Source organism: Symphalangus syndactylus, chromosome 22, assembly GCF_028878055.3.
Source record: "Symphalangus syndactylus isolate Jambi chromosome 22, NHGRI_mSymSyn1-v2.1_pri, whole genome shotgun sequence".
In the NCBI taxonomy this organism is placed as follows: domain Eukaryota; kingdom Metazoa; phylum Chordata; class Mammalia; order Primates; family Hylobatidae; genus Symphalangus; species Symphalangus syndactylus.
In genome coordinates, this window is record NC_072444.2 from 13,757,517 (window position 1) to 13,782,959 (window position 25,443).

Genomic DNA, 25,443 nt, shown 5'->3' on the forward strand with positions numbered 1-25,443 from the left:
TATGTTTTTGTTTTTTGTTTTGTTTTGTTTTTGACAGGCTCTCACTGTGTCGCCCAGGCTGGAGTGCAGTGGCACGATCTCCGCTCCCTGCAACTTCGCCTCCCGGGTTCAAACAATTCTCCTGCCTTAGCCTCCCAAGTAGCTGGGATTACAGGTGCCCACCACCAGGCCCGGCTTTTTTTTTTTTTTTTTTTTTTGTATTTTTTGTAGAGAACTGGGGGTTTCGCCATGTTAGCCAGGCTGGTCTCGAATTCCTGACCTCAGGTGATCTACCCGCCTCGGTCTCCCAAAGTGCTAAGGAGTACATGGTGTTCAGGCTGATTCTGTTCATCTTTATATTCCTAGCGTCTCACTTGGCCTGGCATGGAAGAGGCGCTCGGAATCCAAACGGAGAGAGGCTGGGAGTGGAGCCAGCTTCGGAAGTCACTGCGGAGGGGCGGGGGCGGGGGCGGGGCCTCGCCCACCAGACGTGCCGTCGGTCACGCGGGGCCCTGCTGGACTGCCGCGGGGGATTCTGGGCCAAGATGGCAGCAATGAGGAAGGCGCTTCTGCGGCGACTGGTGGGCTTGGCGTCCCTCCGGGCTGTAAGTGCCCCGAGCCGCCGAGGCGGCGGCCCTGCAGGCACTCTGACTGTCACGGTCGGGGGTTTGGCCCGTGGTGGCTGCTCTCTTAGAGGCGAGGCCGGACAGCTCTCAGGCCAGAGTAGGGAGGGCGTTGGAGTCCTGGACCCTCCCTTATCCCCTCAAATCCTTTGAAGGGGTTGGGAAAACTGAGGTCCGGAGGGGTGGAGTGACTTGTCTGGGTCATGGAGACCTGGGACGCCATCCTAGGCGTCCTGATTCCCCGCCCAGGACCCTTTCCGATGACCCTGGCCTCTTTCTCCCTCTAATTGAACTTCAGACCTCTCCAACTCTTCATTAGTGAAAATCACGAACACCCTTCCATTTCCTTCGTCTCCATTTCCAACTCTTGTTGCTTTTAGAGATGCTTGGGGAACTATCCCAGCCTACCGCGCGGGACTTGCGTTGATTGGAGCCAAGCTGTGATTCCCTTGGAATTGCACTTTGATCCTGTTCGATCCTGATGTTTTCCCCTCTCCCATTCTTAGCGCAGAAAAAGTGTGGGAGACGTAGCTGTATGGAGCAGAAAAAATAAAAGCTGAAGCTAGGGTGTCCCAATAGTTTTGCCACTTTCCAGACTTAATGACATAGTTATTTACTTTCTCTAAACCTCAGCTCTTTCATCTGTAAAACGGACAACATTCCCTTGGGGTTGTTTTGGAAATTAGAGAAAATGTAAGTAATACATTTGGCAGTGTTCTGGCTCCTAATAAGTGATGAGTCGGTGGTGGTATTTTGGCCTTAGAGAGTTGAGAAGGAGTTATAGCTGTATAGAGGGAAAAATACACTCCTGGTACTGGGTCCCTCTCAGAAAGCCACGTTAATATCCTTACTTGGCCATTCACCTGCACCCCCTGCTCATGTGTAAAATGAAGATGGCAATTCCAACTTGGAAAGTTAAGAAAATTAAACGAAATAGTAGATATTAATAAGCTTTTAAGAGATATTTGGTGTAATGAGATGGCCCTCCATGGGGTTCCAAGCATAGGAACCAGTATTAGTATTAGAACCAGATATGGGTTCAAGTCCAAGCTCTGTCACTTTCTAACTGTGAATTTTGGGTAACCTTTCTGAGGCTTAATTTCTTCACCTACAGAGTTGGGATAATAATAGTCCCTGGCCTGTAGTTTAACACTGGGTTTAGTCAGTATTCGCTGTTGGTGTTGATGTAGGTACACCATACCTCAGGACACTGTGGCACAGTACTCGTGTGGTTAGGGGGACCCTCTCTGAGCAGAGCTTTACAGAGGAGGAACGGGATGTTTAACCAGGAGAAGAGAAGACTGTGGACCGAACAGTGGTAAAGAGGCAACAGTGGCCCAGAGGTTAGGAGCTTGTGCTCTAGAGCCACACTGCCAGGTTTAGATACTGCCTCAGTGACTAGCTCCCCATGTCATCTCGGGAAGGTTACTTAATCTCTTTGGGCCTCAGATTTCTTTTCTTTTCTTTTTTTTTTTCCTGAGACGGTGTCTTGCTCTGTCATCTGTCACCCAGACTGGAGTGCAGTGGCACAATCTCAGCTCACTGCAACCTCTGCCTCCCAGGTTCAAGCGATTCTTCTGCCTCAGCCTCCCAAGTGGGGCCTTAGATTTCTTACAGTAAAATGGGGATGATGATAGTTCCTACCTGATAAGATTGTTGAGAGGACAGTATGGGTTAATATATAAATGGCTCACCAGGCGTGGTGGCTCATGCCTATAATCCTAGCACTTTGGGAGGCTGAGGTGGGTGGATCACTTGAAGTCGGAAGTTGGAGACAGGCCTGGCCAACCTGGTGAAACCCCGTCTCTACTAAAATACAAAAAATTAGCCAGGCGTGGTGGTGCGCACCTGTAGTCGTAGCTACTCGGGAGGCTGAGGCAGGGGAATCACTTGAACCTGGGAGGTGGAGGTTGTAGTGAGCCAAGATCGCGCCACTGCTTTCCAGCCTGGAGACAGAATGAGACTCTATCTCAAATAAACAAATAAATAAATATGTAAATGGCTCTTGTATGTGCCTGGCAAATATTAAGTGTTTAAAAACTGTGAATTATGTGAAGAGCTGTTACGGGGAAGGAAGGAAGTGGAATTGAGTTTATAATGTTCTAATAAAAGCAACTTGGAAGCAGGTTTCAGAATTTTTTTTTTTTTTTTGAGATGAGGTCTTGCTCTTGTCCCCCAGGCTGGAGTACAATGGCACGATCTCAGCTCACTGCAACCTCCTCCTCCTGGGTTCAAGCAATTCTCCTGCCTCAGCCTCCCGAGTAGCTGGGATTACAGGCGCCTGCTGCCACGCCCAGCTAATTTATGTATTTTTAGTGGAGATAGGGCTTCACCATGTTGGCTAGGCTGGTCTTGAACTCCTGACCTCAGGTGATCCGCCCACCTCGGCCTCCCAAAGTGCTGGGATTACAGGCGTGAGCCACCACGCTCGGCCTGAAGCAGGTTTTAGATTATTTCAGCAACACTCAACTGTTATTTATCAAGCCACTATTATGTCCCAGGGCCTTAGAAATACAGCATTGAATAAAACAAAGTCCCTGTCTCATGAAACTTATGTTCCAGTGAGATAGTTTTAGGGTGATATACTAGCAGAAGCTGAACATCCTTGTTGGAGGGAGATTCAAGTTGCAGGGACCTTCCAACTTAGCCTGTTGACTTCATGAAATCCAATGGCTCATTGCCTTAGTCTCTAAGAAGCCTTGTTGGCTAAAACGAGGCCAGTCAGGTGAGTTGTACATGTTCCAGCTGCTTCCTAGCAGGGAATTCCTGGGGGGCCTTCAGGGGGTTGAGATCGTTAGCAGATCACACAGTGTGCCTCCTGCTTTGCCCTGTTGTAGTATATTTATCCAGATTAAATCTGTAAAACAAAGTTGATTTGAAAAGTTACAGTATCAAGACAGGTAGAGGAAAGGGAAAAAAAAAAGTATTGTGTTACTTGATAGGGAAGACTAAGATTTTGAGCTGACTTTATATAGAGGAGACTCAGCATTTTGTAAAAAATGTCTTCAGCTACTGGGGGTGTCACCTCCCCTTATTCCCATGCTTGTCATCACCCAGCCTATGACTGTAACAGAATAGAGCCCTCCTGCATCTCGTCCATACCCCGAAAAGTCCAGGACTGACTACTCCTCCCCATACTCAGTAATTGCTCTCTTCTGGGACAGCTATGTCCTTCATGGTTTATGTGTTATTTTAATAACTTTAAAGAGTGGCTACTTTGTACCAAACACAGTGCCAAACACTAGGGATGAAGTGGAGTTGATTGAGACAGACAAGGTCCCTCAAAGAGCTTATGGTCTACTGGAAGAGACATTGAGTAGGCACTCTTTATCGTGCTTTGAAGGAAATAATTACAGCTCTGCAATAGAAAATAATGGGGGTGGGAGGAATGGCAGCTTTGCAAAGGGTGGTCAGAGGAAGCCTCTCTGCACTGAAAGATGAGAGATGTGAGAGAGCCAGTTTTTTTTTTAAAAAGCCAGATGAGGAACCCTGGGGCAGAGGGAAGAGAAGGCAGGGAGCTTAGCAACCTGTTGGGTGGAGGTTGGGAGTGGACAGTAGGGGCAAGTGATGATTCCAGGAGGTCAGAGGAGCCAACTCATACAGTCTTCTCCTTTTCTTAATTGGAAAGCATCAAGTGACATATAGAGTCATTTAATTTTTTTTTTTTTTTGTGACGGGGTCTCGCTCTGTTGCCCAGGCTGGAGTGTAGTAGCACAGTCATAGCTCACTGCAGCCTCAACCTTCTGGGCTCAAGCGATTCTCCCACCTCAGCCTCTTGAGTAGCTGGGAGTACAGGTCCATTCCACCGCGCCTGGCTAATTTTTCTATTTTTAGTAGAGACGGGGTTTCTTCATCATGTTGGCCAGGCTGGTCTCGAACCTCTGACCTCAAGTGATCTGCCTGCCTTGGCCTCCCAAAGTGCTGGGATTACAGGCATGAGCCACCGTGCCTGGCCTTTTTTTTGAAATGGAGTCTTCCTCTGTCACCCAAGATGGAGTACAGTGGCACGATCTTGGCTCATTGCAACTTCCACCTGCCTGGTTCAAGCAATTCTCCTGCCTCAGCCTCTTGAGTAGCTGGAATTACAGGCGTGCATCACCACACCTGGCTATTTTTTGTGTATTTTTAGTAGAGACAGGGTTTCACCATGTTGGTCAGGCTGGTCTCAAACTCCTGACCTCAAGTAATCGCCCACCTCGGCCTCCCAAAGTACTGGGATTACAGGCATGAGCCACTGCCCCCCACAATACCCAGCCTTTTTAAACTACTTACATACATACAGCAGCATACAGAGTCCTATAGGTCATGGTGAATAGGTGAAAGGGATCAATGAAGTTCTGGCTTATGCAGTAGGGTACATGCGATGCCTTTTACAGAGATGGAAAGCATGGAGTCAGACGGGCTTTAGGAGAAATTAGAGTTCTGTTTCAGGACTGCTAAATTGAAGAGATGCAAACAGAGCTGTCAGGTAGGCAGTGGAAAAGGAGTCTGGACTTCAGGGGAGAACCTCTACTGGAAGGATGAATCTCTTGCTTGTTCCTGTTACTCAGTGAAATTTTCTTTTTGTTCTTAATTCTAAAATAGACCAAATGTGAATTAAATGGTGAGAAATATTTCTTCTTGTCTCATTATTAGTGAAGATAGATCCATTCTTTCATATTGGTCTCCCTGGGAATTGTGGCAATCTCTTCCTCATACTTTTTGTTTCCTCTTTTAAACCAAAGGTCAGCACCTCATCTATGGGCACTTTACCAAGGCAGGTGAAAATTGTGGAAGTTGGTCCCCGAGATGGACTACAAAATGAAAAGGTAAAGTTGGAAATGAGCCAAAAAAAGTTTTTCAAGCATCTGCTTTGAGTACTATGTGTGATAGGTGCAATGGCAGTGGACAGAGCTATGCAAGATGTGATTCCTTTGCACAAGTTAGGGGAGAGTAGAGGAGGCCAAACAGGGACAGGTACCTGTGACAGTTAAATGGTCTAAAATGGTGGGGCAAGCTGGGTGGGTGGCTCATGCCTATCACCTCTAATTACTTGGGGGGCTGAGGTGGGAGGATGGCTTGAGCCCAGGACTTTGAGACCAGTCTGGGCAATATAGCAAGACTCCGTCTTATTAACAAATATATGTATATACATAAATTGAATGGTGGTACAGCAGGTTTGGTGTCCCCAGGTCCACAGCCCAGTGGGGTGGGGTAGACCCAGCAATTCCATGTAAGGAGATTTATCTTACAGGATAAATTTATAATAAATTTATTATTTAAATTTAAATAAATTTTAATTTAAAAATAAATTAAATTTATAAATTTATTTAAAATAAATTAAATTATTATTAAAATTAAATTTAAATTTAAATTTAAATAAATACTTACTGTAAGATTTATCTTACAGCAAGTCATGAAGGCCAAATGTAGAGATTTAGCCTTGGGGGTGTTCCTTACAAACCTGTTGGTAAGTGCAGAACAGTTGGAAACAACTTAAATATTTAGTATGAGGAAAGTTGGGTCAGATACATTATGGACTTTTTATAAAATGAAATATTATGAAGCCATTAATAACATAGGTGTATATAAAGTGACTCAAGCAGGTTATAAAATAGTGCATGTGGCTGGGCATGGTGGTGGCTCATGCCTGTAATCCCAGCACTTCAGGAGGCTGAGGCAGGTAGATCACTTGAAGCTGGGAGTTTGAGACCAGGCTGACCAATATAGTGAAACCCTGTCTCTACTGAAAAAAAAAAAAAAAAACATAGCTGGGTGTGGTGGCACACACCTGTAATCCTAAGGCTCAGGCATGATAATTACTTGAACCTGGGAGGCAGAGGTTGTAGTGAGTCGAGATCGTGGCATTGTACTCCAGCCTGGGTGATAGAGCACAATTCTGTCTCCAAACAAAAACAAATAGTGCATGTGCGCGTGCGTGTGTGTGTGTGTGTGTGTGTGTTTTGGGAGATGGCGTCTCACTCTGTCGCCCAGGCTGGAGTGCAATGGCGCAATCTCGGGTCACCTCAACCTCCACCTCCCCAGTTCAAGTGATTCTCCTGCCTCAGCCTCCCGAGTAGCTAGGATTACAGGCCCCTGCCACCATGCCCAGCTAATTTTTGTATTTTTAGTAGAGACGGGGTTTCACCAGGTTGGCCAGGCTGGTCTTGAACTCCTGACCTCAGGTGATCCACCTGCCTCGGCCTCCCAAAGTGCTGGGATTACAGGCATGAGCCACTGCGCCCAGCAATGTATTTTTTAATCTTAAACTTTTGTGTAAGAAAAAAGTTTATATACGTATGGGAGCATTTATCTAGACTAGGACCTAGGCCAGCACTTTCTGTGAAGACGGAAATATTCTGGACCTGAGCTTTTCCATGTGGCCACTACACCCATGTGGCCCTTGAGAATTTGAGATGTGACTAGTGTGGCCAAGGAATTGTATTTTTATTTTTATACAATTTTTATTAAATGTAAATAACCATATGTGACTAGTGACATATTGGGCTGCACAGATCTAGAAAGTTACACACCAGGGTGTTAATAGTGTTATCACTGGGAGATTCTAAGGGTAGTTTTCTTTTGTTTTTGGCATGTTTTTCTGAAAGAATCATATATTGATTATTCTTTCAATAAGAAAAGCTTTTTTCTTTTTCTTTTTTTTTTTTTTTTTAGCACATCCATCTTAGCTTTAATAGTGAGTGCTTGTTGGAAACAATAGTGTGTAAGTTCCCGAAGGGCAGAATCCTGTCTGTTCTGCTTCTGCTTATTGCTATATCCCCGGCACCTAGCACAATGCCTGCAACATGGAGGGCTTTCAAAAATTATTTGACAGGCCAGGCATGGTGGCTCATGCCTGTAATACTGGCACTTTGGGAGGCTGAGGCAGGCAGATCACCTGAGGTCAGGAGTTTGAGACCGGCCTGGCCAGCATGGTGAAACCCCATCTCTACTAAAATAAATGAGCCGGGATGGTGGCATGCTCATGTAATCCCATCTACTCTGGAGGCTGAGGCAGGAGAATCGCTTGAACCCAGGAGGCAGAGGTTGCAGTGAGCCGAGATTGTGCCACTGCACTCCAGTCTGGGCAGTAGAGTGAGACTCCATCTCAAAAAAAAAAAAATTTGTGGAATAGAGTAAGTTAGAGCAGTGGGAGAGAAACTGGAGAAGGCAGCCGAGGGGAGGACCTAGTGAGAAGGACCTGGAGTTTTTTTGTGTGTTCTTTTTGTTTGAGACAGGGTCTTGCTCTGTGTCACTTAGTGCAGTGGCACAATCATTGCTCACTGCAGCCTCGACTTCCCAGGCTCCAGTGATCCACCTCAGCCTCCTGAGTGGCTGGATCACAGACACGTGCCACCACGCCTGGCTAATTTTTGTATTTTTTGTAGAGAGGGGGTTTCGCCATGTTGCCCAGGCTGGTCTCAAACTCCTAAGCTTAAACGATCTGCCTGCCTCAGCCTCCCAAAGTGGTGGGATTACAGGCGTGAGCCAATGTGTCCGCCTGGACCGGGAGTTCTTAGAATTTTTTGCCTAATCCTATAAATATTAGGGAGCCATAGAAAGCTTTTGATGCAAGAGAATGGAAGATTGGAAGCTGCATTTTAGGATTCCTGTGTAGGATGAATTAGTGGCTTGAGACTGCGCCATGTTATATACAGGATCATGATGGTAGATTTGGAAAGAGGAATCCGTAGAATCTGTTGAGCTACTGGACATGGTGGGGAGGAAGATAAAGAAGCTATACGCTGAACACATGAGGCTGAAGTCCTATGCCAGTTGGGAGACAGAAGCGAGGAGTGTGTGATACTTTGGGGGCCCTATCCCATACTCCCCAGAGGGTTAGTCATCTCTGCTGTTTCAGGCCATCACACACTGCTCTCAGTTTGTTTATGCTGGGATTATAAATTAACACACATTTACTTACGGGAAAGCCTGCATGGCAGAATAATGTTTCCATGTAAATAACTCCTTTTCAGGTGAGAAGCTGCATCCACTACAAAAAATTATCTATAGTACTTGAACTAACAGGTACTGCATTCTGAGGCTGTTTTATTACTAACTTTGCTGCCTTGGTGTTTCTCTCTCCACTATAGAATATCGTATCTACTCCAGTGAAAATCAGGCTGATAGACATGCTTTCTGAAGCAGGACTCTCTGTTATAGAAGCCACCAGCTTTGTGTCTCCTAAGTGGGTTCCCCAGGTGAGCCCTAGCCCTCAGTGAGAGGCCTTTCTCCAGGGATGAAAAGTTTTGCATTTGCCTTTGAAGCAAGTACAGAACATAGGTTTCCAAGCCCCTGGCTTTGAGAGGTCTCAGGTGATTCATAGCACTGTGTTGCAGCAAAAGAACATGACCCAGGATTCAGGGCCTTGAGTTCAGTCTTGGCTGTGCTCTGACTTGCTCAGTGACATTGCTAAGGCCTTTCCCCTCCTCGATGTTAGAGATGACCTCTTCTAGCCCTAAAGTCTAAAACCCTGTATGCCTGTCTGTGATTTCTTTGTTTGTAAAAGAGGAAGACTGACAACTCCTGCTTCACAAAGATAGTTAAGTGGAGAAGAAACATCCTGTTACAGAGGAGTGTTTAACACAGAGCTGAGCTCAGTGCCTGGCCCAGAGTACATTCTCAATAAATGGCTGGTAGTAGTATTCCTGCTGTTTCTGCATATGTAAAGCTGGCAGTATGGGCCATATGGAGAAATAGGGATCTCACCCAGACCAAGGGCCCTTCTGAGCCATCAGCAGTCAAACAAACAGTAAAAGTATTGGAGAGACTCAGCTCTGCAGAAGGAATTACTCGCTAAGAGTTCTAGAGAACAGAGGTTTTGTGATGAAAAGGTTTTCTCTAACTGAACTCTCTGCCCGCTCTTGGTGATGACTTGGCAATGTCTCCCTTGGTTCCTAGATGGGTGACCACACTGAAGTCTTGAAGGGCATTCAGAAGTTTCCTGGCATCAACTACCCAGTCCTGACCCCAAATTTGAAAGGCTTCGAGGCAGCGGTAAGAGGATAGCTAGTTGGTGGGGGCTCCTGAAATGAGATTGATGGCACTGGTCCCTGCCTTGTCTTGGGGCCTCAGTCCCCTGTCCTGGGATGTCCATCTGAACAGCTTGTCTGTCAGCCAGACCCTGGGGCAAACCTGGCCCTGCCAATCACTGCTGTGTGATCCTGACAAGTTGACAAGCCTATAAAATAGGGCTAAATGATAGTACCTGAAATTGTGAGCATTTCAGAAGATAGGATGCATGTACATTGCTTAGCAAGAGCCAGATAAAAGGTAACTGCTTAATAAATGTCAGCTCTTTTGATTATCCACTTCTTTAGAGAAAGGTAACCAAACTCTCCACAAAAGTTTCAACAGTAGTTGCTGGCATCTGCCAACTTTCTTATAATTTTAGACAAGAACATCTTTGGAGATGTTGGTTCTGTATTTAGGCAAAAACCTTTTTTTGGCTGGGCACAGTGGCTAACACCTATAATCCCAGCACTTTGGGAGGTTGAGGCAGGAGAACAGCTTGAGGCCAGAAGCTTGAGATAGCCTGAACAACATAAGGAGACCTTGTCTCTACAAAAAAAAAAAAAAAAAAAAAAAAAATCAGCTGGCTATGATGGCATACACCTGTAGTCCTAGCTACTCGGAAGACTGAGGCACAGGATGGCTTGAGACCAGGAGTTCGAGGCTGCAGTAAGCCATGATAATACTGCTGCACTCGCCGGGCACGGTGGCTCACGCCTGTAATCCCAGCATTTTGGGAGGCTGAAGTGGGCGGATCACAAGGTCAGGAGATCGAGACCATCCTTGCTAACACGGTGAAACCCCGTCTCTACTAAAAATGCAGAAAATTAGCCGGGCGTGGTGGCAGGCACCTGTAGTCCCAGCTACTCGGGAGGCTGAGGCAGGAGAATGGCATGAACCTGGGAGGTGGAGCTTGCAGTGAGCAGAGATCAGGCCACTGCACTCCAGCCTGGGCAACAGAGCGAGACTCCGTCTCAAAAAAAAAAAAAAAAATACTGCTGCACTCATCCAGCCTGGGTGACAGAGCAAGAAAAGAAAAAAGCTTTTTCTCAAGAGTGACTTCCAGGGTGGTGATGGCGGTGGTGGTGGTTTCCTTGGGGAAAGTCAAAGTTTTTTTTTTTTTTTTTTTTTTTTTTTTAAGAGAAATTACTGTGTTTGTTTCCTAGTGCTACTGTAAGAAAGTACTACAAGCAGGCGCGGTGGCTCAAGCCTGTAATCCCAGCACTTTGGGAGACCAAGGCGGGTGGATCATGAAGTCAGGAGACCATCCTGGCTAACACGGTGAAACCCCGTCTCTACTAAAAATACAAAAAATTAGCCGGGCGTGGTGGCAGGCGCCTGTAATCCTAGCTACTTGGGAGCCTGAGGCAGGAGAATCACTTGATCCCGGAAGGCAGAGGTTGCAGTGAGCCAAGATCATGCCACTGCATTCCAGCCTGGGCGACAGAGTGAGACTCTGTCTCAAAAAAAAAAAAAAAAGAAAAGAAAAAAAGAAAGCACTACAAATTGGGTGGCTTAAAAACAACGGAAATTTATTCTCTCACAGTTCTGGAGGCCAGAAGTCCCAAATCAAGGTGTCAGCAGGATTGGTTCCTTCTGAGGCCTCTGGGAGAATCTGTCCCATGCCTCTCTGCTGGGGTCTGGTGGTAGCCAGCAGTCCTTGGCATTGCCTGGCTTGTAGATGCATCTCTCCAGTCTCTGCCTCCCTTTTCCCAGGGCCACGTTTTCTGTGTCTCTGTGTCTTCACATGGCCATCTTTTGTTTTTGTTTTTTTTAGACAGAGTCTTGCTCTGTGACCCAGGCTGGAGTACAGTGGCATGATCTCGGCTCACTGCAAGTTCCGCCTCCCAGGTTCAAGTGATTCTCCCACCTCAGCCTCCCGAGTAGCTGGGACTACAGGCGTGTGCCACCACACCCAGCTAATTTTTTGTATTTTTAGTAGAGATGGGGTTTCACTGTGTTAGCCAGGATGGTCTCGATCTCCTGACCTCATGATCTGCCTGCCTCGGCCTCCCAAAGTGCTGAGATTACAGGCGTGAGCCACCGCGCCCAGCTGGCCATCTTTTTTTAAGGTCACCAGTCGTATGGGATTAGGGGCCTACCCTATTCCAGTATGGCTTCATCTTAACTAATGATATCTGCAATGACGCTGTTTCCAAATAAGGTCACATTCTGAGGTGATGGGTTTTAATCCTTCAACATATCTTTTTAGGAGGACACAATTCAACCCATAACATTCACGTAACATAAAATTTACCTTAAGATAAATTTTTTGCCATTCTCTGTCAGTATTCTTTAAAGAGAAAAGTGCTGTCCAGGCGTGATGGCTGACACCTGTAATCTCAGCACTTTGGGAGGCCGAGGCGGGTGGATCACAAGGTCAGGAGTTTGAAACCAGCCTGACCAACATGGTGAAACCCCGTCTCTACTAAAAATACAAAAATTAGCCGGACATGGTGGTGGGTTCATATAATCCCAGCTACTCAGGAGGCTGAGGCAGGAGAATTGCTTGAACTCAGGAGGTGGAGGTTGCAGTGAGCCGAGATCGGGCCACTGCACTCCAGCCTGGGCGACAAAGCAAGACACCATCTCAAACAAAAAAAGAGAAAAGTGCTGAAAGGAATTCACCTGGATGTTGGCAGGTTGCTGCTGGAGCCAAGGAAGTAGCCATCTTTGGAGCTGCCTCAGAGCTCTTCACCAAGAAGAACATCAATTGTTCCATAGAGGAGAGTTTTCAGAGGTTTGACGCAATCCTGAAGGCAGCGCGGTCAGCCAATATTTCTGTGCGGGGGTGAGTCAGAGCACATTGGTATCCTTTCCTCTGTACCGTTCTGGAATGGGGCTAGACTCTGACTCAAATGGTCCTCCTGCCACAAACTTCTTATCCTGGGTGGGGGCAGCCCGAGCTCCACACCTAGACATCTTTTCCCAAATAAGTGTGGTCAGAAGAAATCCTAGCAAGTACCTTCTCTCAAACCTGAATTTTGGGTCAGTTTACCAGCTAGCCGTGATAGCATGCGCCTGTAGTCCTAGCAACTTGGGAGACTGAGGCAGAGGATGGCTGGAGACCGGGAGTTCGAGGCTGCAGTGAGCCACGATAGCACCACTGCTATCATGCTAAAGGAATCTAGCAGAACAGAACACTAATGGGTTTCTGGAGGTCAGTTGAGTCCTGGCTTTATCACTAGCTCTTCACACATCCCTGGAGAATTACCTAGGTTTCTATGTTTCCAACATCACGTCTCTAATATCAGTGGTTCCAGGCATTGTGTGTGTATTATCTATAATAATTGAAACCTCACAACAGCCCAGCAGGTAGTAGGTTATCCCCACTTTATAAATTACAAAACCAAGGCCCAGGAAGGGCGAATAGTCTACTGTAAGGTCACACTGCTGTGCAAATTGCAGCCAGAGGCCAGGCACGGTGGCTCACACCTGTAATCCCAGCACTTTGGGAGGACAAGGCAGGTGGATCAGCTGAGGTCAAGAGTTCAAGACCAGCCTGGCCAACATGGTGAAACCCTGTCTCTACTAAAAATACAAAAATTAGCTGGGCGTGGTAGCGGATAGAAACCCTGTCTTTACTAAAAATACAAAAATTAGCTGTAATTCCAGCTACTTGGGAGGCTGAGGCAGGAGAATCACTTGAACCTGGGAGGCGGAGGTTGTTGTGAGCCGAGATCACACCACTGTACTCCAGCCTGGGTGACAGAACAAAACTCCGTCTCAAAAAAAAAAAAAAAAAATTGTAGCCAGAACGATCGTTTAAAAGTGCACATCTGGGCTGAACATGGTGGCTCATGCCTGTAATCCCAGCACTTTGGGAGGCCAAGGCAGGCAGATCACCTGAGGTAAGGAGTTCGAGACCAGCCTGGCCAACATGGGGAAACCCCATCTCTACTAAAAATACAAAAATTAGCTGGGCATGGTGGCACGCATCTGTAATCCCAGTTACTCAGGAGGCTGAGGCAGGAGAATCACTTGAACCCAGGAGGCAGAGGTTGCAGTGAGCCGAGATCACGCCACTGCATTCCAGCCTATGTGACAGAGCAAGACTGTCTCAAAAACAAAAACCAAAAAAACCCCACAAAAGTGCACATCTGATCACATCCCTCCTGGTTAAAAAGCTTTCAGTGACTAATCAAGTGCAGACTTTTTAATGAGGTTTACAAACCCTGCATGATTTGGTCCCGGCTCTTTTCTGTAGCCCTACTGTTCAAGTTCCCTTCTGGCCTCTGTTGCCTCTTCATGGTACACTCCAGCCCAACTGGAACTTCTTTCTGTTTGTTACATGCCTCCACTCTTGCCTCTGGGTCTTTGCACATGCTTTATGTAGACTCAGAACAACCTTCCTTGGGAGGCCAAGGTGGGCGAGTTGCCTCAGCCCAGGAGTTTGTGACCAGCTTGGGCCTGGGCAACATGGTGAAACCCCAGCTCTACAAAAAAAAAAAAAAGCCAGGTGTGGTTGCATGTGCCTGTAGTCCCAGCTACTCTGGAGGCTAAGGTGGGAAGATCACCTGAGCCTGGGAGGTCCAAGCTGAAGTGAGCCAAAATCATGCCACTGCACACTAGCATGAGTGAAAGAGTAAGACTCTGTCTCCAAAAAATAAAAAAGAACACTTCCTCCACATCGTGCTTCTCGGGGATAACTCCTGCTCATCCTGACTCTTGCGGGAGTCAGTTCCTCTGAGAAGCTGCTGCAGTCCTTCAGGTGGCGTTAGCGCCCTTCTCTGGGACCCCGTAGTGTCGAGACATCCTCTAAATGTAGCACTTAGCGGCTTATTAAATTCCCTCCCTGCTCTACCCCACTAGACCGTGCACTCCATGAGGGCAAAGCCCACATCTCTCCCAGTCCCTGGGGTGCTCCACTCTCCCAGCTTGGGGCCTAGCACACAGTGGGCACTCAGTCACTGACGGGCAGGCAGACGAATGGGGAAGCAGGTGCTCCAGTAACATCGGCCCGACTCCCAGATCTGTGTCTTTCTAAGCATCTCTTACCTTTTTCTTGCTCAGCAATGGTTGGAGAGTAAGTGGGAGCATCGAAATGGAAAAGTACACCGAGATCTTTGAGTCTGAAATTATTTATCTGTTGAACATTTATTATGCCTCTTAATATGCAGAATTTGCTTGACTCTAAAGGGTTTTAAAGACAGCTCCAACAGGGCGGGTGGAAATAGAAGTCACCTACATCCCAAATCCACCCTCCTTACCATAGCCCTAAGACCCATGATCAGACCTGTGCCCACCTCGCTGACGTCCTTATCTCATACTTCCTTTCCCCTTGCTCTCTCTGCCTCAGCTATCCTTTGTTCTGTCTGGCTCTTCTGTCTCAGGGCTTTCCCCAGGTCTTCTCTCTGCCAGGAATGCTCTTCTCACAGACCCCCCCGGCTTCTCTCGGCTCCAACATCCTGTCCTCAGAGGGGTCTTTCCTGGACCTTCACTACAGTTGGCCTCCTCCACTTGTTCCTGTCATTTCCCATCTTTCCTCTGTAGCACATCACTTCTGAGATTTTCTCCATTACTTACTTGGTTGCTTTTTTGTTGGCCATCTCCCTAACTTGAGATAAGCTCTGAGAGGGCAGGAACCTTATCAGTCTTGCCCACTGCTCTGTGCCAGTGCCTGGCACATAGCAGGCAATTCAGTAAACATCAGGCAAATAAATGAATGAATGAATCCTCTAGCAACTCACTGGGGCAGCTCATCCCTTGGTCCTCAGGCCAGCCGAGCCTGTTACTGACTCATATCCAACTCAGCTCTTGTTCTGAATTTGGTTTTACCCAGTCTTTGGTCTCCTTCTGGAGTACTGGCCCCAGCTCCCCTGGCACGTAGTTTTGCTCCGTCTCCCCACCGTACAACCCAGCTGCTTACTCTCCTTGCCCTCTCTGGCTCCTCCTCCGCTTATTGTAAATCCTTGGCTGCCTCTTCTGAGGCCTGTGCAACTTCTGCTTCCTCAATTGTAGGTCCATTGTCCCCCAGTTCCCTGCGATTGCTCTCTACTGCCTCCTCCTGGCACTGAGTTGTACCATCCCTGCCCTTACTCCGCCCAGCTGCAGGTGTTGATTGCACACTGATCAGAAATGTGTGTTAAACAGCCCTGCCTTAGTTCTGCTAGCCAAAAAGCTCAGGACACTGACCTCATTCCTCCCCTGTCTTCCCACAGGTACGTCTCCTGTGCTCTTGGCTGCCCCTATGAAGGGAAGATCTCCCCAGCTAAAGTAGCTGAGGTGTGTGCATGTGTCAGGGTGGGGGGTTTGGTGAGGGTTGGCCACCTTGTCTGCCCCTGAGCACATAGGTTCCTCTCCCCACCCTTTCCTGCAGGTTCCTGACTTCATTCACCCAGCTCCTTCATTAAGCTCCCAGCTGTGAGCACAGCCCTGCACTTGCTCCTTAGAGGCCCCCCTCCTAGCCGAACATGTAGTCCTTGAATCCCCTGGCCTCTACCCAACCTGAAAACCTCTGATTCAGTTTCCAGTGTGGTCATTGAGGTGATTCTCTGAGGAGGGGCTCCTTACCCAGGAGTTCCCACAGTTCCTTGTAGTGATTGAAAGGCCACAACCCTGATGTCCTCTGAACAGTCACCAGGTCAACACTGAGAAGAACACAGCACGGGAATTGAGTTTGACCAGCCCAATAACTTATGTCATTTAGTCCTCAAAACCACTGTGCAAATTTGGTATTATTATTCCATTTTACAGTTGAGGAAACTGACACTAAATAACTTGCCACACAGGTTACAAATGGTGAAATCAGGTATCAAACCCTATTTTTTCTCTCTCCAAAGCCCACTTCTTCCCAGGATACTTTGTGGCATCCAGATAGGTGGAATGGTAACAGTAGCAACTGTTTCTTGAGAGCAGCTGCCCTGCTCCAGGTCTTAGCCTTAGTTGCCACAATCCTTGCCATATGACCAAAGGGTCATCACTATTTTTCAGAAGCAGAAATTGAAGCTCAGAAAAGTTAAGTTCCTTGCCAAGGCCCACAGCTAGTGAGCAGCAAAACTAGGACTTTAACCCAGCATCTCATGACTTCAAAGGCCTGCTCCTTCCCCTGCACCCTGCTGCCCCCTAAAGGCCAGCCACTGCTGCCCCACACTCTGTGCAGGGCCATTGGGGAAGTGACATCACCATTTCATTTATTTAGCAGATCATTGGTGTCTTCTGGTCCCCTTTCCCTGCCACATCCCTCTGCACCTTGTCCAGCAGCCCCGTGTGTGCTCTTTGGGTGAGGCCATCTTTTTTTAAGTTCACCAGTCGTATGGGATTAGCGGCCCACCCTATTCCAGTATGGCTTATTCCAATTGGACCCATATTGGACCTGTTCCAATATGGACCCATTTTGCAGTGGTTTTAGAGATGTGCAAATGGGCTTCTAAAAATTTAAATAGTGATGTACCTCTATTAAAAAATATAACTATTGGCCGGGTGTGGTGGCTCACACCTGTAATCCCAGCACTTTGGGAGGCTGAGATGGGCAGATCACAAGGTCAGGAGATTGAGACCTTCCTGGCTAACATGGTGAAACCCTGTCTCTACTAAAAATACAAAAAATTAGCCGGGCATGGTGGCGGGCGCCTGTAGTCTCAGCTACTCGGGAGGCTGAGGCAGGAGAATGGCGTGAACCTGGGAGGCGGAGCTTGCAGTGAGCTGAGATTGCGCCACCGCACTCCAGCCTGGGCAACAGAGGGAGACTCCATCTCAAAAAAAAAAAAAATATATATATATATATATATACACATAATTATATACATAATAATTATTATATACATAATATATATAATGTATATATTATATATACACATAATTATATACATAATTATAATTATATACATAATTATAATTATATACATAATTATAATTATATACATAATATGTATTATATTATTATATACATAATATATATTATATATTACATACATTTTATATATATATATACTATTAGCTGGGCATGGTGGTGCACACCTGTGGTCCAAGCTACTTGGGAGGCTGAGGTGGGAGGATTGCTTGAGTCTGAGAGGCCAAGGTTGCAGTGAGCCGAGTTCACACCACTGCACTCCAGCCTGAATGACAGAGTGAGACCCTGTCTCAAAAAAAAAAAAAGAAAAAAATATAACTAGCATCTCAGACCCATGATTTCATGGATTTTATTGCTGAGGATAAAACAACATGGAAGGAATCGACTTCACTGATTCCAGCACCTGGGTCTGACAGTATGATGTGACGGTGGTAAGTGAAAGACTGAAGTCTGAGGGGCACAGGTAGGGAGGAAAGCACGGGGGTTGGAGCCTCAGGATTGTGGGCTGGCTCCAGCGGCTGGCTCTGCCCCTTAAGCCTCAGCCTCCTGATCATAGATTGAGGAACATCATTCCCAGTTGGAGTGGTGAGGAGCATGTAAGCCAGTAAGAATTGAGTGCTTCATACACAGAAGTGTTCTGCCCAGGCAAAGGCCCCGTGCTTCTGAGTGCATGGATCCCCTGGCTGGTGGATTCCATATCCTCCAAGTGCCTGCTTGCTTCCTTAGGTCACCAAGAAGTTGTACTCAATGGGCTGCTACGAGATCTCCCTGGGGGACACCATTGGTGTGGGCACCCCAGGGATCATGAAAGACATGCTGTCTGCTGTCATGCAGGAAGTGCCTCTGGCTGCCCTGGCTGTCCACTGCCATGACACCTATGGCCAAGCCCTGGCCAACACCTTGATGGCCCTGCAGGTAATCAAAAGCATATGCCCATTCTCTCACAGGTCACGGTGGGCAGGACAGCTTGTTATTTATTTTTTCAGCAAACATTTACTGATGCCAGTATGCCAGGTTCTGAGCTGGCAATAGTGGACACCGTCATGGTGACCCTGCCCAGATGTGAAGTGTACACGTCTGTGTTGGGGAGACAGTCAAGGGAGTTACATGGCAATCCTACTGCACTATGACAGATGCCGTGAAGGGAGGAAGCACAGGGCTCAGGAAGCCTAGAGGGGCCCCAGCTGAGGAGATCTAGGAGGATTTGCAAAAGAGGCCTCAGTGAAGCTTGAAGGACATAAAGTAAGCTGCTGTTGAGGGAAGAGGAAAGGTGACTGGGCAGAATTGCACCTCAGGACTGATGTGGGGTTCAGGGAGGACTCATACAATATACAGGGTTTTCAGTGTGCGGGTGTGTAGCAGAAGCAGGTGAAGAGACAGGAGGTAGAGAAGCCAGCAGAGGTCACTCAGAGGGAGAGGCTTTAATGCCGTTCCCCACAGATTGAGCTAAGACCTCAGATTTAGTTTCCCTTGAGGTTTGCTTCTTGTAGGCTGGTCCAGAATGGAGATCCATTGGCTGGCAGCCGGATAGAAGGAGCATTCTTAGTGTCTGACCACAGCTACCTTGCTGTAGCATTGGCCTAACCTTCCGTCTTTAGGATAGTGATGGCAGTCCCAGCCACTCTTTTTTTCCTCTCAATTATCCCCTAGAGGTTCGTGTCTAAGCCAGGTGAGTCTGTTACATTCTGGGCCGGTTTCCTCAGAGTTGTGGCTGTCAAGGTTAAGGTTCGTAGCTCTGTGGTCTCCTCATTTCTCAGCTTACTGTGACACCCTGCCCTGGCTCCTGGGCTTTCCTTCAGCTCATGCGTTTCCCAGCCAGGCAGGCAGGGAGAGTGACTTCCTCTCCTATGCCTTGCCAGGCAGGTAAAGGGGAATTCTGCACAGCTGAGGTGAGTCTGAGGCAAAACTTCATCCTGATCAGGCTGAGGACACTCCTGCTCCTCTGTGCTTCTCTGTTTCATGGCAGTGATATCTCAAAATCCCCTTTTTGAAAATTTATCAGGGAACAGGTTGAGCTGTGTGCTGTCTGGCAGTAGCTTCCTCTGACCTCCCTCTTCCATCAGTTATTTGGGAAATATGGATCGATGTGCCAGGTTAAGTGCTGACTTAGATAATAGTAACAGGACCCAATCCCTGCCCTCTGGGAGCTCATGTCATGGTGGGTGGGGAAGACGGATGGAAGATTATAGGTGTGTAAATAACACATTGTACGACCATTTATTCACTATTAAAACCTAACCTAACAGTGTTAGTGTGCTAGGCACTGTTCTCAGCATTAAGGATTCAGCTGTGACCAAAACAGCGTCTCTGACTTCACAAGGCTGACACTCTAGTACGATGAGACAGATAATAAACAAACATACAGCAGGCCAGGTGTTCATAAACACTGTGGAGAAAAATGAAGCAGGTTAAGGCAGTGCCAGGCCTTTCTGTAGAGTGGCCTCACTCAGAAGGTAGCATTTGAGAGAGACCTGAGGGAAGCGAGGGAGTGAGCCCTGCGGACCCCTAGCAGGGAGGCGGGGGGAAGGGAGCCCCACCCAGGAAAGCAGGCGCAAAGCCCCTGAAGGAGGAGTGTGCTTGCTGTGTTCAGGGATCATGAGGAGGCATGTGGCGGGAGCAGTGTGACTGAGGAGAGGGGGGCAGAGATGTCAGGGTTAGAGGAAGGCTAGATCGGGGGCCTTGTAGGACTTTGACTCTTTCAGACTGAGCTGGGAAGCTAACAGAGTGTCTTGAGCAGGGGCGGGGAGGGAGATGATCTGAAATGTTCCCTTTGAGAGGCTCCTCGGCCAGGCATGGTGGCTCACACCCGTAATCCCAGCACTTTGGGAGGCTGAGGCAGGTGGATCACTTGAGGTCAGGAGTTTGAGACCAGCCTGGCCAACATGGTGAAACCCTTTCTCAACTAAAAATATAAAAATTAGCTGGGCGTGGTGGCGTGAGCCTGTTATCCCAGCTATTTGCGAGGCTGAGGCATGAGAATCACTTGAGCCCGGGAGGTGGAGGTTGCAGTGATTTGCAGTGAGCTGAGATGGCGCCAGTGCACTCCAGCCTGGGCGACAGAGTGAGACTTCTTATCCAAAAAAAAAAAAAAAAAAAAAAAAAAAGAGGCTCCTCTGGCTGCTGTGTAGAGTACACTGTAGAGAGACAGAAGAACCAATTTGGAGCCTACAGCAATCCAGGTGAGAGACATGGCAAGGAGGCCTGGAGGCAGAGGTGCGTGACCGGATCTCAGCAGTTCGTGTTCTGATCTGTGAAGCTCGAGACCTCTATAGGCAGGTATGTTAACCTGGGTGCAGTTAACTGGGAGTGAGTGGAGATAGAGAAGCTGTCTGAGGAGTGAGCAGTAAGGGCTCCAGCCGAGATCAGGGAGGTGAGGAAGAGCCAGCCAAGACTGGACTGAGGCCTCGGGAGAGGCCAGAGCACTAGGAGGAAAACCAAGGGATGTGGAGCCCTGGAAGCCACGTGGAGAAGGTGTCCAAGATGACGCGGCTAGTCAAGTGCAAAGATGAAGAAAGAGACTCGACCTTTGTACTTAGCTACATGGAGGCCAACAGTGGCCTTGACTAGAGCTGTTTGAGTGGAGGAGCTGTGGGGACGCAAACCTGTTTCGAATGGGTTCAAGGAAGAATGGTAGCTGTTAAATGGGAACAGTTCTTTTGAGGGACTTTGCTTTGAATCGGGGGAAAGAAATGGGAGGTTAGAGGGTTCCAAAAAGGTTTATAAAAGATGGGAGAGATCGCAGGCTGCGTGAGGATGACCCAGTGGAGGGGAGTAACAGGTTGCAGGAGAGAGGGAGAGACTTACTGGAGCACATCCTGAAGCAGGTGGGAATGGGCCTCACGCCAAGGTGGAGGGGTTGGCCATGGCTAGGAGCTCAGGGTCCATCAGGCAGCATGAGGGACGGCGGGTCTGTAGGCCCAGATGTAGGCAGGTGGGTAGATGTGACGGTGGGAGTCAGTGGAGACATCTCTTTTGATTGTATCTGTTTCCATAAAGCAGCAGATGAGAATGAGGATGGGGAAGGGGGTGACAGCGGTTTAAGAAGAGAGGAGAAAGTGAAATAGCCATTTGGGAGAGTGGGAGGTGACTGACCTGGGAAGACGGGATGTGGCCCTCGTGTGGCAAGGCCCTGACTGAGTGACAGTAGCCTGGAGGTGGTGGGGGGTAAGTGTGGGGGGGGGGGTAATAAATGAATCACAGTAAACAACAGGGGTCTGAAATCTCAACATTGGGAGGGAGTTAGGCTGGTGATCAGAAAAGGTCTCCCTGAGCAGGTGGCTTTCAGACTGGAACCTAAAGGGTGAGAGTCCACCATGAAAGGAAGGATACTGCTGGCAGAGGAAACAGTGTAACAGAAACTAAAAGGAGAAGCACTGTCTCTTTCTGTGGGATTTTCGTGTCAACAGAATCATAAGCCAAAGCAAAGAATGACTCTAGAATTTCAGGCAACAGACCATTGGGAGGTTTGCAAGGCTCAGCTCTGTGGGCTCTTGTCCCGAGCAACAGCCGTGTTTCACCATCCTTATGTTTCCAGATGGGAGTGAGCGTCGTGGATTCTTCTGTGGCAGGACTTGGAGGCTGTCCCTACGCACAGGGGGCATCAGGAAACTTGGCCACGGAAGACCTGGTCTACATGCTAGAGGGCTTGGGCATTCACACGGTAAGCCCCCCCACCCCCTGGTGGCGACAGCCCTGAACTGACCGGGGGGCCTGAAGCTGAGAACAAAAGCGGATGGGGGTATTTGGGGTTGTTAAGGTGCTGAGGAGTAAAGAGGGAAAGGGTTAGCCAGGCGCAGTGGCTCATGCCTATAATCTCAGCACTTTGGGAGGCTGAGGCAGGAGGGTCACTTGAGCCCAGGAGTTTGAGGCTGCAGTGAGCTATGATCCTGCCAGTGTACTCCAGCCTGGGTGAAACAGCAAGACCCTGTCTCTTCAAAACAAAACAAAAGAGGGGAAGGGTGCCGGGGTTTATGGATATTTGATCTAATATTTTAATGTTTGTGAGAGTAGGGTTGAGTGAGGCCACATGCATGGGCACAAGAAGGCTGGAGTGTCAGGGTGACTTTGACAGTTCAGTCCTAGGAGACACCAGGAACATGGAAGGGGCCCTGGGAAGGGTCAGGTTCATGACCTGAAATGAGTCAGTTCTGTCTTGGCTTTGTTTGGTTCTCTGTAAAATGAGGAGAGTAGCGTTAGACAGCTCACCAGGGATCCGCCAGGGTCCACCAGGGCCCTCAGTGGCGGGACGGAAGCAGAATAGCATCTGTGCTTAAAGATCAGATGGAACTGGGTTTAAAGCCTACTCCTGCCACTCACAGGCTATGAGACCTCAGACAAATTATTTCATCTCTGTCAACCTAAGAAATGGGAATAATAATGCCATCTATCTCATGGAGCCATTGTGAGGATTAAGTAAGAAAACGTATGTAGAGGGCCAGGCGCACACCTGTAATCCCAGCACTTTGGAAAGCCAAGGCGGGTGGATCACCTGAGGTCAAGAGTTCGAGACCAGCCTGGCCAATATGGTGAAACCCTGTCTCCACTAATAATAGAAAAATTGCTGAGCACGGTCGCTCATGCCTGTAATCCCAGCAGTTTGGGAGGCCAGGGTGGGCAGATCACCTGAGGTCAGGAGTTCGAGACCAGCTTGGCCGACATGGTGAAACCCCGTCTCTACTAAAAATACAAAAATTAGCTGGGTGTGGTGGCGTGCACCTGTAATCCCAGCTACTCGCGAGGCTGAGGCAGAAGAATCGCTTGAACCCAGGAGTTGGAGGTTGCAGTGAGCCGAGATCATGCCACTGCACTCCAGCCTGGTGACAGAGTGAGACTCCCTCTCAAAAAAAAAAAAAAAGAAAAGAAAAATTAGCTGGGTGTGGTGGCACACACCTGTACCCCAGCTACTCAGGAGACTGAGGCAGGAGAATCACTTGAACCTGGGAGGCTGAGATTGCGTCATTGCACTCCAGCCTGGGCGACAAGAGCAAACTCTGTCTCCAAAAAAAAAAAAGAAAGAAAACTTATGTAGAACGCTTATCACAGAGCTGAGCAGAGTGCACTTCAGCAAATATGAGCTACTGTATGAACAGAGGGTTTCTGCCTGGCCCTTTCAGTTGGTGTTTTTATCCCTCCCTCTCTGCCTCACAATCCTCACTTGAATATCAGTTTTTTACCTCTGTGGGCCAGGCCCTGTGCTGGGCCCTGAAGAGGGAGTACTGAACAAGACGGGTAAGATCTGATAAGATCTGTGCCCTGGTAGTGGCACTACAAACCAGGATAGAAATTGGGCATCTTACATGAGGGGGAGTCAGAGGAATAACCCAGGTGTCAGACAGGAGCTCACAGGCAGCTGGTGCCCCACTGTCAAGGAAAAAGCCTGTTTATCTTCACCTTTTCAGTATCAGTTGTCTGTCCATGCTGATGTTTTCCCTGGTGTTGAGGGCATACCATGACTTACCGCATCCTGTAACTTGTTTCTCAAAGGGTGTGAATCTCCAGAAGCTTCTGGAAGCTGGAAACTTTATCTGTCAAGCCCTGAACAGAAAAACTAGCTCCAAAGTGGCTCAGGCTACCTGTAAACTCTGAGCCCCTTGCCCACCTGAAGCCCTGGGGATGGTGTGGAAATAGGGGCATACACAGATGATTCATGGATGGGGACATGGAAATAAGAATAGGTTAAATGGTGCAGGTACCTCATAGCCAGCTCTACACAGAGGTCTCTCCTGGCAGAAAGCAGGCGAGGGGCAGGAGGAGCTGCTTGGCAGAAGGACCTCCTGCCCAGACCTGAGTAGGAGTAAGAGGCTTTGAGGGCTGAAGTCTCCCTTCGTTGGGGACCCTGGCCCAGGAGTTGAATGCCTGAGGACATGTGGGAACCCCATTCCCTACTTAGCATGATCCTTGAGTCTCCTCTCTGGATGGAATCCGCAGCTGGCCACCTCGCCACCCTCTACACAGCTCCACCCTGCCATGGCCTTGGGGCCCTTGCTGTCTGACTTCTCAGGACACAGGTCATGGAGGTTCTTCCCAAGCTGGCAGAGGCCATTTGTGGAAAGTGGAGAGCTTCGTGGTGGCCATCTGCCAACTCCAGCATCTCTGGAAAATCTCCACGCTGAATGTGATTTTTGAAAACAGCTTATGTAATTAAAGGTTAATGGCACATCATAATTCCAGCATTCGGTTGTGCAGCTGTGTGTATACATGAGCGTGGGGGAGTAAAATACTTTACCATGTTGCACTCTGAGAGGAAAATGGAGACTATGAACTAGTTTATTAATCTTTGGATTTCCTCCGTTTCCCCACCTGAGCCCCAAATCCATAGTGACTGGAAATCAGTGGTTTTGGGCTTACTCAGGAGGCTGCTTGCGGCAGTTGCTGGCCAGAACACCCGAGGGGGTTGTTTCTGAGCTTTGCCTCTGTGACTGGGGCTATTGCACAAGCTCCCCTGAGGGCACACTTGCTGCTTTGGGCCTCGGTGGCCCGACTTCTCCCTGGCGCTCCCAGGCCTGGGAGGGCTCACCTGTCGGTTCCCCGGACACCTGTGCGCTCCTGCATTTAGGGCTGCTTTGCTCTGGTTTCATCACACAGGATGTCACATTTTGTGCATATTATTCTCTAGTTCTACTACTTTTCATGATAAACAAACAATCATTTTCTCTTTTTTTTTTGAGATGGAGTCTTGCCCTGTAGCCCAGGCTGGAGTACAGTGGCACAATCTCGGCTCACTGCAAGCTCTGCCTTCTGGGTTCAGGCCATTCTCCTGCCTCAGCCTCCCGAGTAGCTGGGACTACAGGCGCCCGCCACCACGCCCGGCTCATTTTTTGTACTTTTAGTAGAAACGGGGTTTCGCCGTGTTAGCCAGGATGGTCTCGATCTCCTGACCTCATGATCCGCCCGCCTCGGCCTCCCAAAGTGCTAGGATTACAGGCGTGAGCCACCGCGCCCAGCCCGGAATCATTTTCTAACCTGCCGTCGTGGCAGGCAGAGTGCAGACCGACCCTTCCCGGCAGGTGGGGGCCGCGGTGAGGGCTGAGAGCCAAGAGCGCTGGAACCGCTAGTGTG

At 48.4% G+C, this 25,443-nt stretch overlaps 1 protein-coding gene across 6 annotated transcripts; it reads left to right on the top strand.

The window, feature by feature from the left end:
- The first annotated feature begins 456 nt into the window (after window positions 1-456).
- HMGCL (3-hydroxy-3-methylglutaryl-CoA lyase) lies at window positions 457-24,557 on the top strand. 6 transcript variants are annotated; one of them, XM_063631586.1, is made up of 10 exons: window positions 554-584; window positions 1,236-1,295; window positions 5,327-5,410; window positions 8,675-8,782; window positions 9,483-9,578; window positions 12,236-12,384; window positions 15,755-15,818; window positions 18,112-18,300; window positions 21,920-22,045; window positions 24,313-24,557. In XM_063631586.1, the coding sequence occupies exons 3-10, from the start codon at window positions 5,342-5,344 to the stop codon at window positions 24,508-24,510; spliced, it is 999 nt and encodes a 332-aa protein (XP_063487656.1). In that variant the 5' UTR covers window positions 554-584; window positions 1,236-1,295; window positions 5,327-5,341; the 3' UTR covers window positions 24,511-24,557. The 6 variants fall into 6 exon arrangements, with proteins under 6 accessions (XP_055118581.1, XP_055118584.1, XP_063487655.1 ...); XM_055262606.2 differs by lacking the exon at window positions 1,236-1,295 and having other exon boundaries at window positions 457-584; window positions 23,869-24,557; XM_055262609.2 differs by lacking the exon at window positions 1,236-1,295 and having other exon boundaries at window positions 480-584; window positions 24,275-24,557.
- Window positions 24,558-25,443: the final 886 nt, after the last annotated feature.